Below are 15,588 nucleotides of genomic sequence, written 5' to 3'. Positions count from 1 at the left end.
GATCATTGACATTCCTGCTGTGTATTAGTAAGTTTTGTGAATGAGATTTGAAAATTATTTTGCACATATTCACATTGATTCGACCACTCAACCAAATTTAATACCATATTTTAAAGATTTTTAAGAACATACATTTTCAAAAGTTTGTTGAATGTGTTTCGATATTTAAGTGCATTGTATTTCGTGAATACCAAGTAGAAAATTAATAATGGAATCATTTCTAGGCCCTTATTGCAAGCAACTCGACTTCTGTAACCGTTTAATATATTAAAGGGAATATACTCTTTTAGTTGTGGAAAGTGGCGTTCCTGGACCAACATATCTTTTCATATGCACTACTTTGTAAACAAACTAAATACTGTGTTTTAGATTACGGTATGCAAAATGAAAATAAAGATAGTGAACTTATTTCACTTTTTTTTCTTTAGATTAGTATCTGTAGGATATTGATAAATGTTTGGACAAGGTAAAGTGATATTATTTTCACACAAAAAATATTAATTGTGGACTTTGAATGCTCACAATGAGTCGTATGTAATTCAACAATAACTTTCTTATTTGAGTTTTTTTTCATCTTTATTTTAGTGAGCATTCCTTTGTGTGCTAATAACAGTTGAAACAGTATCCATTTCATGCACCGAAACTTTGTACTTTTTTGCAGATAAATTTTATCATACCCCACCCACTTTTGTCTAATTTCGAAGTCTGCGTCCTCTTAATCAGAAATCATCATCATCATCATCATCTTTGATAATGGCAAGCAGTCCTGTTGGACTATAATGGCCATGCGTGGGGGTTAGTAAAGTGAAAGATTATCAAGCCTCCCAAGCTACTCAATCCACCCAGGAGGACATTGACAATGTGATAAAAAATAGTGCAAAAACCTACTCAAGCCCTTAAAGCCTATACATTGCATAATCTACTATGTACATGGTGAATAAACAAGAGAGTTAGTACTGTTAAAAGATAAAAGCATATATGTACTGTCTAGGGGATGTGTGGTAACACAGTCAGTCCCGACTTAAACACAGCGTTTGAGTCAGCACTGACTAAGTGCACCGGCAGTGAGTTCCATTCAACTATTGAATCATCTGGTTTGGTAAAAACAGAGGAAAACTGATGGTTTAATATATTTGCCTTATCACGAGAACTGGACTTCAGTATGCCATCTTCTCTAAGGGATGCAACACTACAGGAGTCTTTCTTAAGGCTTTTAATGAAACTCCAAATTTTTTTATTTCTATATATATTACACTGTGAACTTTATAATGAAATACTAGTAAGACTCAATATTTTAGGTACCGTTATCTCGAGTAACTTGTTCAATGATCTGGAAATATATGTTAAATCCATACCCTAGAAAAACCGCTAAGTACTTGTCAAAGGCTTACCTGTGCAGACGAACCGTTATGTATTCATGACTAATGGCCATGGTAGTCCATGAATGAATATTCAAAATTTATTCTTTTAATATTGGTAGTGTTTTGAAATTCTGTATATTTATTTTGTATAACCATTTTATTTAAGAAATGAAATTATTTTTTTCGGTGTCCATGCGAAATGAACGACAGAATAGGATCGGCAAATCTTTCCTTTCCATTTGTAAACAAGATTAAATTATAAATTGCACACAATTTGTAGCATTTAACATTAAAATCAGCTTCCTGGCCATTCTGTTCACCAGACAGAACAACTTCGACGCCATCTGAGGAACGTTCTCCCTAACTATACGCGGACGTCGTCAAAACAGCGGCCCGTTATCACTAAGCAGCGTTGACGTAACTTTCGCGCAGTTCCTTTTGCTGTTCATACGAAATGAACGTCATAATTTTCAATGAAAAAGAACAGGGCGAATGTAAATATACAGATATTTCCATCTGTCATATCATTTCATCTTAATTACATTACTTACATTTATTGTTTATACGATGTTATAATTTACTCTCTCCCTGTAAGTCTGGGCCGGGTGCTGTTTGTTGTTCAACTAATGATTTTGAATGAAATGCATTTTAAATGTGAAATATTTTACACGCACACTGATTTCCTAGGTTAGATTAAAACTCTTCATAAACTAAGCTCTCCTTCTGTTTTACCCATCACAACACAATGTTGATCATATTATAACCCCAGGGAATATCTCGGGTATTCGGCTAGCGGACTAAGGGAAATAATTGTGTCAAGCATAAAGTGCCACTTTTGAAGGACTGTATATTGTACCGAATGTATTGAAAAGTCCCACGTGAGAGGCTTTTGGTGAGTTCGAAAGCATCCGGCAAGTAGCTTTTGAGAAGCCTGCTTAAATTACTCGTTCTATGAGATCATCTCTTAATGCCAAAGACATATGTGAAGTTTGAAAGTATCTAGTCATGTGGGTATTGAGAAACCTGCTAACATGTTACAATTGTGACGGGAACACATACCAACGCAGACTCCGAAAAAAGGGTGACAATCAAAACTCTACTATTTGAAAAAAAAAATGGTGTTCCCATTATGTATTTGAATGAATATTGCCGTTTCAAGCGCAACAGGTTTTCAATTGTATCTATAATTTCAGAGGACGCAGACGTTTTTGTTAGGAAAAAGATGGGTGGGGTAATAAAATTTATCCGCAAAAAGGAACAAGGTTTCGGTATATGAAATGATACTATTTCAACTGTTATTAGTAGACAAAGGAGTGCTCGCCTACATAAAGATGAAAAAAAAAAAAAAAACTCAAATAAGAAAGTTATTGTTGATTTACATATGACTCATTGGGAACATCCAATGTCAACGATAGTAATTATTTTCTGAAAATAATATGCACTATACATTTGCAAAACATTAATTGATATCCTACAAATACCACCTTATAGGAAAAGGTGGATAAGTTAACTTTCTTTATTTTCATTTTGCATACCGTAAGCTAAAACACAGTATTTAGTTAGTTTACAACATAGTACATATGAAAAGATATGGTGGTCGTTCCAAAGATAATAGAGTAAAATGCAATAATTAAAGACCCAGAAATCATTTCGTTATCACTTTTCAACTTGATATTTACTAAAAACAATGCACATGCATTTCGAAACACATTTGAATATCGAAACATATAAAACAATCTTCTTTCCAACACCTTAAAATATTTCCTGGAGTTCTGTCGTCCTGTCTTTCAAAAATTTCTTTTTGTTGTTTTGAACTTTCCAATCTTACGTCACAAAACTTACTAACAAATATACCGCAGAAATTTCAAGGATCAAAACTCAACAAAAGCACAGTTATCATCATTTAAATACCATTTAAAATGTGGCCTCGAATTCTTCTCATACTTTTCATTAATTTGTTTGCACGTGCTGCACGAGACTGCGCTCATTCATGTAAAAAATCGGGGTCCGGCAAGATGTAAGTGCAGTTTTACATAAGAGTACTTTATTGAAAATACAGCTCAAGGAAAACTTTAATTCATAATATAACAAACAAGTACAATGTCGCCGAGAAGACACGAGAAATTTAAAAACCATGTAATATAATCTAAAATTAACAACATTTTCAAGATCAATTTCAAGTCATCGGCATGGTGTATTTAACCAACTACAACAGTAAAGCATCTCAAATTTGGTAATATATGTGCCATAAACATTTAGATTACATGAAGCAAACTAGTAAATTGAATTTATCTGACTGATTTAGCAGTCTTTTCATTTTGACCAGAACGCATCACCTCTCTTCCGTCTTTGATTTTCATTTTCATTTGGGAGATGCTGGTTTCGTCGTTTAAATAATAGGTACTGGTGTAGTTAATCCTGTTGTTTAATAGTAACAAAAACTCCCCCTAGAGACATTTTTTTCAAAACATACTGCATGCCAGTACATCTTCAAATTATAGGGCAACATAGTAACAGTGTACATAAATCATAACTATATATCATTAATTCCTGAAGACATTTATGAAGTTTGAAAATGTCTGGAGAATGCTTTCAAATGCTAATATCTGTGTTCTAAAGATTTAATGTGATTTATTTTGAAATTGGTAAGGAAAAATAAATAAAACTGCTTTAAAAACACATGTATTGTACCTTATCATATAAAAGGGAGGTAATTTCATGTACAAACAAAAAACAAGTTAACTTGGGTGCCTTTGACCTTCACTTTTGCACATGACACAAAGTCTTGAAATGGTGAATATTTATGCCAAGTTATTTGAATATACCCCAATGCATAAAAAAGTTAAAGACCACGAAAATAAGTTCTATCACTAACGCTGACCTTGACCTTGGAGCTAGGGGTCTGGATCCTGCGCATGACACGTCGTCTTATGAAAGGAAACACTTGTGCCTCCCTTGATATATGGCAGAGTTATGGACTGGACAAGAAACAGACCATGTTAACCTTTGACCTTTAAGTGTGACCTTTACCTTGGATCTAGGGCCTTGGTCTTGCGCATGACACGTTGTCTTATTATGGGGAACATTTGTGCCAAGTTATTTCAAAATCCATTCTTGGGACCGGACACAAAATGCGAAGGACGGAAAGACGGACGGAATGACGCAGCCTATTTCTATGTCCCCTTTTTTCTTTGAAAATGGTGGGGGACAATAAGCATGTTATAAAAATACCCGTTCCACACATAAAAAGTGCACGGCTATGTTCGATCAAAGTTACGAAATTTCGAAGATTGGTATAAAATACAATAATACCCGTGCATGTATAAATATGGCCTCTCTATGGTCATTTGGGAAGAACACGTTTTAGTTTAAATGTCTTGGTCGATCGGACGCTATTTGCAAGATTTTATAATATCAAAAATTAGATGAGCTCCGTTACGCTGCTTGAATCTCAAATATTAAGACCTTTTAAAAGTAAAAATATGTTGTTTTCAAATTATTTTGCGGCTGACTTTTCTTGTTATTAATCATGTTATTTTGATACGAAATAAGACAGACTGAGATTGTCTATTCTACATAAATGGGAACACATATTTTTATCTTCTCTTAATTGTTAAATTGCAGAACTTTTAAATTTGAACAAACTTTATGTCTACATTTTGTATATACTGGAATTTTATAAACGTATGACTTTAAGAGTACCAACTTCAACTTTCTGATTAAGAATTTTTTTAAGATCCTTTCAACAGGAATAAACATGCGCGTGCCTTCTTGATCAAAACTTTACCTTTATACATCGAATAAGATAGAAATTATGTCAAACACTTCTACCCTTTTTAAGGCATCGCCACAGTGGCGGCCATTTTACTCAAAATTGTACATGCAAATTATCATAAAGATAAAAGATGACTAATAAAAGTCAATAATTTTGTCATAATTATGTTCTAAATATCTATGTGAACATATGCAAGTAAAAGGATATGCATTCCACTACCAGTATTATGCTTTTATTCGATATTTTCTCTGGCCAAAATGACAAAATTTTGCAGTTTTACGTGCAGTCAAACTCACTATATATTCAATACATGTAAAAAATAATTACAGCCAATTGTAAAGCAGACCGTGAAGAACAAAGTCTTAGGGGAATTATTTTGAAATTTTACCTGGTTACTGAATTATACACAAAAATCCAAACACCATCAATTTATCCAATTTGTTTTATCTGTTCACACATAATTCACATGTATATAAACAGGTGATATTATAGGTCGACTGTTCAATGAAAAACTATGTCATCTCCCTATATAAATCAATATAGTTAGCGTAGTGTTGCGTTGAACCATCGATGTAGCTAGCTGCGGTCAGTAATGCATGTACAAACATTTTAAATTTTTGTGTCTAATGCAATATCCAGAAACAATTTCGACAAACATTCCGTAAGAGTTTGTAGTATACATATTGTACTTCAAAAAGAACAAAATTTTGTCTTTGTAATATGTGTTATAATGGAGTTTGACTGCGCGTAAGATTTCAATATTTTGGGGTAAACTTTCGGTCTTAACGAGACTCAAACATTTTACAAGCGGCGTATATACTATAAATCATCATATGCTTCTATGTTGATGATAATTTGTTAAGGCTTTAGTGCAATTTTCAAGAGAACAATACTCGACTGATATTGAGTTGTGACTGTGGCGATGCCTTAACATGATACATGATGCTGTCTATTCATTAAACTGCCGAATTTTAAGCATACATGTTTTAAATACTATTAAATATTATATCTTTCCAAACGTAATGTTTTATTTCTTACTTTACTGCGAATATGTAATTATCTGTATTTAGGAAAATCGCTCCAGATGTTATTATACAATAAACGAATGACATTACTCCAACATATATTGACAACAAAAGCAAATCAAACCTTCAATGTCTTACCTGTGAAACTGTTTTGTGCACGGGGTTTGTGCTTTTTCAAGAAATGTTTGCCCGTGTTTTCCATGGTCTAAGACAGATATATAGGTATCGCGCAGTGTTATGGCGTTTTGTAATGTAAACAAACAAAAGAAACGTTTCCTATGCAAACACTAATTCTTCGTTGCGCTCCGTTTCGCACTTTTCGTCCCGAGTTCGATTCCCAGACCCGTATGATTTTTATTTTTAAAACCGTATTTAATTTCGACAGTTAAAGTTATTTTACTTAGTTCTAACTGTTCACTAACTAAAATAGTTCATTATTAACAGAAAATAAACGAACGTAATTATGGCCTTGCCTTAAATGTTTATTATGTGACTGTCTCTACTTCAATATGCTCTACGTTTCTCTACTTCAAGATTTTATAACCTTATCATACAACCATGAAATTCTCATACGTAAAATTGCACATATGTATTGAGATACTGTATATGTACAAGTTACTGACATAGCATGTTCTGTTCTGTTCCTAAATATGCCGCAATGCTTTTTGAATACCCCTGTGATATTTTAGAGTACAACGGATTAGTTTTATTAAGACACTCATATACTCCACTTTAAATAGCATTGCTCGGCCATTACTTCAGTATTTATTAACTCAAATATACTACCGATCTTATATAAAAAAAAGAGAACAAAATAATGAATTAGAAACCAGAGAAACACTGGCTTGCACAAAGTATGTGAAGCAAAACATAAAACAAAAATGGACGAATGCAAAAACATCACTTCAAAAATCACATTCCCTGCGCCAACAAGCAAACTATTGATTTAAGTTCATGTATATTTTGTTTTTAAACAAGAATGCTCTTAATTTTTTATTTACATACTGTTAAAAATAAAAACGCCATAATACTGTGCTGTATTGTCCGTAAGTATTGACCTGGCACTCAGTAATGTTCTGTATTTTTCCCTATTTTTTTTTTTTGGTGTCCGAACATAAAATTCAAATTTTATCTGCTAACTTTGCAGGAAAATTGCCACACTTATCTGATCAAACTTATCAGTTTTTTTTATAGTTCATTTATTGAAAGAAATACACTTGTATTCAAGTTAAATGTTTAGAAAATGTCGAATAAAAATCTTTTAAAGTAGATAAAAACACCAGCGTTTCCATACTGCAAGAGAAAACAATTAAAATTCGTGAAATATGTTACATAAAATAATGTAATATTAAAAGCAATTATATTTATAAATGACGTTACATTACACTGAATTAAAAAAATGGTCTGAGATTATTTTGAACATTGGTAACGTGCGTGGAAGTCAGACAAATTACCACTACGCTAGCGTGTCATCGGTTCACTCAACAGATTATTTCAGTAAAAAGATATTTTAGGACACACATATTGCGTAAACTAACTAAAAGGCCCGAATATATTGCCGAAATTAATGCTAGCCAGCTCAATACTTACGGATAATACTTAAAGATCAACTCACTGGTTCGTCTAAACAAAATAGACATATCGATTTACTCGTTTGTTATTTCGCTCGTAATCTGTCCCAAACTTAATATTTTCATTTAATCAATATATCTGAGTGTCAGCAATAGTCACAAATTATCACAGTACCGTATACAAAAATTGTAACTTCAAAGTTGATGATGATGAGGATGATGATGATGGTATAGCTAAATTGCCTTTGAAATATAAATTTCCAACACTTACCCGAGTCTGAAAGAAAATATATAATTACGTAAAACACAGCAATCCGAAACGACATTGTATACACTTCTTGATTTTGGAATTGAAGGTTGTAAAGGGATTCACAAACTGGTTTGCTGCCGCTGAGGAAATCAATTGGCGGGTGGTAAAAATTTATGGTCGATAACACTTAAAAGATAACAGCGAAGGTAGTGTTTTGCTGTCACTGTCAATTACATAATATAATTCATGCAGCATGAGATGTTTACAAAGTTATTGAAATGAAACAAGTGGTGATAAATTTTAAATATTTATTTGCTTTCATATACGCATGATGGCACTTAACCATTATTTACTGTATTTGTTGTGTATGTTTAGGACTGGTTAGACGAGACATACAAACTGTAGTTAAATTCACTCTTAAGCTTTTTAGCAATTTTTGTCAGTCATAAAATGACATAAAACGCACACTGCCGCTCTACAAAATTTATGAGTATACCTTAAAGGTATTAATTACAGTATAAAGATTTCAAACAGAATGTTGAAATTAAGGTTGTTGCTAATCCAAGATTCAAAACTTTTGTTATTACGTATATCTCAATAAAATGAGTTATAAAAAAGTTAGCCCTATTTTGCATATTAAAGAAAGGTTGAACAAAAACATTTTTCATCTCGATCAGATAATAGATAGAAGCTGTTTCTTAGAAGTATTAAGAAGCAAACGTTTCGTTTAAATAAAAGAACATTAGCTTTTATACAGAAGTAAACAATTATTAAATAAAAGAAACTTATGAAAGTGACTTTATGTTGAGCCTTTCTCCAGATACGCAGGCAGATATTATAACTGCATTTAATAATACATCACTCTATCTTGATGATATTCTTAATATGGATAATCCGTTTTTTTTTTGGTCAATTGGTGGCTACTATTTATCCTAGGGAAATTCAGTGAATTAAAACTAACAATTCGGATACTGATGCTTCATTTTTAGATTTACATCTCTCTATTTATGACAATAATTATGATACATGCCAAAATTTATGACAAGAGGGATGATTTTAATTTTAGTATTGTAAATTTTCCCCATTTGGATGGGGATGTACCTCAGGCTACATCTTATGGGAAATATATTTCTCAATTAATTCGGTTTGCCAGAGCGTGTAGTCACGTCAAGGATTTCAATGAACGTTTCAATACATTACAAGTAAACGTCTTCAGCAAGGCTATCGTTATTACAAATTGCGTAAATATTTTGCTAAATTTTACTAACGTAAACCTGATTTGGTTTTAAAATTCAATAGTAATTTAAAGACACTTCTGCGAGAAGGTATTTCAAAACCCGTTTTTTATGGGGATGTGGTTTACAAACTTCGTAAGATCTTGGGTCATGGTAATTTTCCAACTGTATTTGGTAAAATTATAAAACGTTTTATTAAAAGAGGTTACGACCCAACTGTTTTGAGACATACCGCATGTTTAGTGTTCAACCCGTTTACAGTTGGACACTACGCTTCCCTCTTTGATTGTGTCTGACGGAAGAGGGGGAGGACTCTATGATAAGCAGTTTTTAAATCCCATCAGGACTGAACTGTTTTGATATCTGTCTTCTGGCCTGTTTCGTCGGGCCCTTAAAGGTGTTTCTCTTGTTGCTCTGTCTTCTGCAAAGGCATTGAGTACATACGTTTTTGGTTCTTAAGGTTTGCTTTTTATATATCTATACACGAGCATTTTTGTGTTTTACATGCCATGCCTTTTTGTTTCCATTACGTGTGTTAGAGATTCACCTGGAGGGGATTACTTTTATTTACACTGTCCCGTGTCTTTAGAACATGGTGGGGGTAAGAGTGATGTTGGGTGCGCACCATAAACCGGTTTAAGCTCCCCAGTGGTGTTTTTGCCACTGACCGTTCCAAGGCGGTGCCCCACTGTGTTCCTTTGTTTGTTCGTTCGTTTTGTCCTCGTGTGTGCGAGTATGTGTGTGTGTGTGTGTGTGTGTGTGTGTTTGTGTGTGTACGTCTGCGGGCTGTGGGTTTCGTTTTGGGGAGGCTGCGTTTTTGGTACGTGGCATTCCCTGTTTGATATTTATCTTTGTTTTTTTAGCATTATTTACAAAGGTAAAATTGTCATCTTCAGGTTTTTAACAGCTCTTGAAAAATGTTGGGTATGTGAATAATATTAACACTAAACTTTTCAGTTTCAGATTATGCATGGACATAAAGTTCATCATTTAATACAAGACAGAATAATGTTTCCCACAGATTATCATTTAAGCTATGATTAACTATTATGTATTTCTCTGACAGAACATTGCAAAAGGGTCAACCCCTATCTTCTAAAATGAAAATCACCCTGTTTCTAAATTTACTGGTACTATACTGCATCAAAAAAGTTAAACAAATCCTGATTAGTGAATAAAAGAAGATCTAATAAGTTTGTTACGACTTCCATCTGTTATGCTTTTGATCCAGTTGATAGAATTAGAAACATTGCCCGTATTTAAGATTTCATACAGACAAGTACCCAAACGATTGAAACAGTTATAAATTGTCATACTGTTGGGAGCTGCCGCAAGTGATGTATTAGACACCAAAAAGAAGAAACATGAAATGCATTTCGACAATATTATGGCCGATATCCCCATAACAAGTGAAACAAATAGTTTACTATTGTTTGAAATAATTGATTGAAATGTTCAAGTATAAGTACACGCATACTTGCTTACATATTGCACTAATCACCCTTGTTATCCGGATAATACGAAATGATGTGATAATTCCAAAATGCTACAAAATGACAGATGTACGCTTCTGAAAATTTCAGGTTTTTCGGTAAGTTGCTGTGGCTTAATAAGAGATTTTAACCACCAGATGTTGCAAAAAGAACGAATGGTGATTTGTTTCCATGGAACTCAAACTATTTTACTTTATTTTTGTGAATACAATACACAGTATGTTAAATAATTTACAAAATTCATGTAAGTTTGATTTGAAAATTCATAAAAAAATATTTAAAATTGTTTCTTATGCTTGTAATTCACTGTATATACAACTCTACCATTTCACTATCTGACATAGTTTAGAGTAAGTTGTTTACGTTTGCCGTTTTTATGCCAAAACCATTTATATTGTTCCCTGTGTAAAAATGGATAATAGCCGAAAATGACCATGGATAATGCCCTACATGTGTTTTCTTTGAAATTGGATAATAGCCGTCATTGACTTCTTTCATTTACATACCATTACACATTGACCAGTTTTGTGTGTGTGTGTGTGTGGACATGTTTTGGTGAATGAGTTTGTAACAACATGATGATATGAACTTATAAATGATTTTTAGCTCGACTATTCAAAGAATAGTAGAACTTTTGGACTCACCCATGCGTCGGCGTCGGCGTCCCGATTTGGTTACGGTTTTGTATGTAAGCTGGTATCTCAGTATTCACTTGTGGGAATGGATTGAAACTTCACACACTTATTCACTGTGATAAACTGACCTACATTGCACAGGTTCCATATCTCAATTTGCTTTTCTTTTACAAAATCATGTCTTTTTTTCGACTTAGAAATTCTTGGTTACGGTTTTGTATGTAAGCTGGTATCTCAGTTCTCACTAATGGGAATGGATTGAAACTTCACACACTTGTTCACTGTCATGATTTGACGTGCACTTTGCAGGTCCCATAGCTCTATTTTGCATTTTTTTCAAAATTATGCCCCTTTTTCAGCTTAGCTGTTTTCGGTTTTAAGTTTTTCGGCGACGCCGTCTAAATTCGTTTTCGTTACATATGCCACGTGACTTCAGTTTGCAAATCAAACTACTTGATAACGCATTATAGATAATTTATCAAAATGGACGATTTATGCAACACTCTGCCTGATTGGACGAGAGGGTCAATTTCTTTCACTCTGTTGATTGTGCTACGCTGAGTGAAATGTAGACAAAGCGTTTATCCTAAACGACGCTGTTCACAGTTTTAAAGCTAACTTTGGCTCAGTATATTTAGCAAGAATATTGATATATCTCAAAATGATAAGTAAGTTTAATAAATATGATAAAAACCTGTTCAAATACCAACACATATCAAATTAAAGAAGGAGCTGAATACGGTCTGCGTATCTCATGAATAAGGGTGTGATAAGAGTCTTTTATGTAGAGAAGTGCTTTTTAAAAGATTTCCTTGTTACAATTGTCGTCTGTATGAAAAGGTTTCTTGCTTTTTGGACTTATTCAGATTGCATATTAAAATGAGTACTTGTTTGCTTTGACATATTTGTTATAAATTATTTAACTAATTTATTATATATGAATATTTTTCTTTAGTATGGTATGCAAATATTGAACTCAGTTGAAATCTGTTTTATTATATATATGCTATATAATGACTGAATCTCATTACACTGAAATGAAGGTACGCTGCATACAGTTTATCTATGTGATATGACTACGGTCAAACTTTGCTTACGAAATAGAAATATTGAAATAATTACAATTGTATGTTTTGCTTGACCTTCACATTTTTATAGGTGTGACGTAATTGTCCAGCGAATATGCTATTTGTTAAAGCGGGATCAGTTGGCCTATTTTAGAAATAAATAAAAATAATAAATAAAAAAATCCTTTAATTGATTTTTTCTCATGTATTCTAATCAAACTTGATTTGTAGCATCTTTATTAGGCCCGCAGCCAACTTTGTTTAGCTGGGGCATTTGACCCCTTTTAGCCCGCTAGAGCTAAAACTAGAAATGCCTTTATATAGCGTCTCATGCACAGTTTGGCGGATCTTTGTCATACTTGGTCTGGAGCATCATTATAAGGTCCTCTTCCAAATTTATTTATATAGGAACTTGGGCCCTATTAGGGACCACTATAGCTTAAAGTAGATATGCCTTTCTTCGCATTAACCACTAAAATGTAATGGATTTTTATCAAACTCGATGTGTAACAATATCGTAAGGTCTCCTGCTATTTTGTTATAAATGGGGATAGGGACCAATTTAGCTAAAAATATAAACACGTTTAATGACCTCTTTTCATGAACCGCTTAATGAATCTTCATCAAACTACTGCTGTGATTATTCGTCTAAGGATAAACGAAACAAAATTGCAGCCCTACGAAACCTTTGCGAAAAATTAAAAGAGAACCATTTAAATTGTTAAAGTGCGGTGTTTAGTTTTGCAATTTGAAAAATGTTAGATGAAAGATGAATGTTAGATGAAAATTCATAAACTTCTTTCCTTATTACAATTCGCCGACCATCATTTTTAAAGATATTTCTTGTTGTATGTAAGCTGGTATTTCAGTATCCACTAATGGGAAAGGATTGAAACTTCACACACTCTGTCATGAATATCAGTCATGAGCTGATAAGCACTGTCTGTGAAGGTCCATAATCCTTTTTCCCATTTTAACAAAATTATGCCCCTTTTTCGACTTTTGTATTCATTCAGTTGACAAGGCTGTTGAATAGTCGAGCGTTGCTGTCCTCCGACAGCTCTTGTTATACTGGTAACAGGCACAGCAACCTAATAAGTAGAGCATGTGAAACCCATCGCAGATTAAGAGCTTTTGCCTCATATGTTATCGGAAAGACATTTTAACACTCTCTTTCCATGAATGTAATTCTTACAATAACAGAGATAGTCCGAATGATGACTTTGGATAAAGACCCGATAAAGAATGCCGGAAAGATATGGCCATACATTGGCGCTTGTTTCAGTGGTGGTTGGGGGTACCCGGCAGTCAACCTATACAGATCTTTGGCTCCTTTAGAAATAGCTTTTGGGGTTTGGCTGGAGGTTATCTCCAACCTACCAAGATCTACGAGACGTATTATACTGTCTTCAAAAATGCCCAGGATTTTCAACACCACAAAATATACCACAGATTTTGAACAGTAGTCAAAATACCATAGTTATTATAGCCCAAGGAACAAAGCAAAAGAAAAATGATATCAATTACAATTTATAACATCAACTTAATGTATTGAACTTACAGAAGAAGAGGGAAGGGGATATTGAACATATATTAAGTTAATGAACGTAGATCTTATCCTATACACTGGGACCAACTCTTTATATTTCAGTATAGAAATGCATGTGAGTCTTGTATTGCAGATGAAATTTTGGTCGGGGACAACTTTTTATGGAAAAGTTAACAAGTGTACTAAATTATTAAGTACAATATCAAACTACTATCAGTTAAGGGATTAAGGGAATGTACTTCTACGAATTCACAGCAGTATTCAACATATTCCAGCAAAACTGACCTGTTAAAGTGCCATTATTTTCACACTCTTAAAATGCTAACAGACCCCTAGCATACTTAATTTCTAAATATTGGTGTATCCCCTACCCCTGTGGAATCTCAGCACATTTAGATTCAGGTGTTAAATTTGCCTGTTCTTGCTTCTTTATTTTTTTTACCAAAATCTAGCAGAAAATATACAGGCGTGTAAGCTTTAGAACCGTCTGACAGCGGACTTGAGTTTTAAAACAGCATTTTACAAAGATATAGACATTTTCCCTTTTGATAAAATGTTTCAGCGGAACATCTGGTACTGGCCATGTGTATAAAACATTACCTTGGCTAGAGCCATTAGTTGCCACATTTTATGAGTATACTTCTTCAATAGACAACAATCGGTACCTTTAGAACAGCATATGCAAAATTTCAAACTACAATATTGGCTATTATCCTCATAGCATTTCGGGCTTTATCTTTGAAATTTCTATGAACACTTGGGTCAGTATCCATCGACTACTACATATGCTTATATATTTGTCAATATGGGTTATTTGATCTAAAATAAAAACTTATAAACATGTTCATATCGTTGTTTATATAATAACTGAATAATATAAAATAATATTTATTACCGAAAGTCCATTAAATGAGGTTGACAACGCTTTGCATCGCCAAACTCATTCTAAAAAGCAAAATGTACACATTGTTCGGGGCTCTCCATACTGAATAATATGTCCCATATTCAAATTGTTTAGTGCAAATGGTATAGCTTCTAAACCACGTTGAATCAGTTATAATACTTTAAACAATCAGAATGAGTAATAAGAAAATATTGACAAAAACAATGTCCATACCAAGTTTGACATTTTCTCAGGTTTGTAGCATTTTGGAATTATCACATCATTTCGTATTATCCGAATAACAAGGGTGTAATATGTCTCACAATTGGCGTGCTTTTTCTCGCGGGTACATGTGACAAATCGTCCTATCAAGTATCTGACCAGCAAATCCTATAGTTATTTCATTAATTTATGTCTGTGATGAAAATAAGTAAAGTTGAAACCTGATGTTAGAACATGGTATATCATAGCTATTTTCAGACGTTATCGAAAGTTAGGTTAGAACAACCATGAAAACTGCGCATGCATGACTTAATTGTAAAAAGAAATAATCTTTATAGAATCTACTATGTATTTCATTAATATGAGAGAAATATAGTCACCATGATATTAATTAAAATGTGTCGCGTTAGCGAGACAAATATTGAGAGAATTATCTGGTTATCTAGTATTCGAACACTTAACTGTATCTAGTAAGATTCGTGTTGTCAGTTAGTAAGTTACTTAATTTGTTTTGCTAGTTAG

At 33.3% G+C, this 15,588-nt stretch overlaps 1 protein-coding gene across 1 annotated transcript in view; it reads right to left on the bottom strand.

Annotated features, from left to right (window-relative positions):
- Positions 1-8,116, bottom strand: part of LOC128553325 (oncoprotein-induced transcript 3 protein-like) — a 30,927-nt gene extending 22,811 nt beyond the window's left edge. Inside the window, exon 1 of the mRNA XM_053534460.1 lies at positions 8,004-8,116. Coding sequence (XP_053390435.1) covers positions 8,004-8,058 — 55 coding nt within the window. The 5' untranslated portion in view covers positions 8,059-8,116. The remainder of the gene's footprint in view (positions 1-8,003) is intronic.
- Positions 8,117-15,588: the final 7,472 nt, after the last annotated feature.

The sequence above is a fragment of the Mercenaria mercenaria genome, unplaced genomic scaffold, assembly GCF_021730395.1.
Source record: "Mercenaria mercenaria strain notata unplaced genomic scaffold, MADL_Memer_1 contig_3705, whole genome shotgun sequence".
In the NCBI taxonomy this organism is placed as follows: domain Eukaryota; kingdom Metazoa; phylum Mollusca; class Bivalvia; order Venerida; family Veneridae; genus Mercenaria; species Mercenaria mercenaria.
The sequence above is the reverse complement of the archived record's forward strand: the minus strand, read 5'-3'. Positions and strand labels throughout refer to the sequence as shown.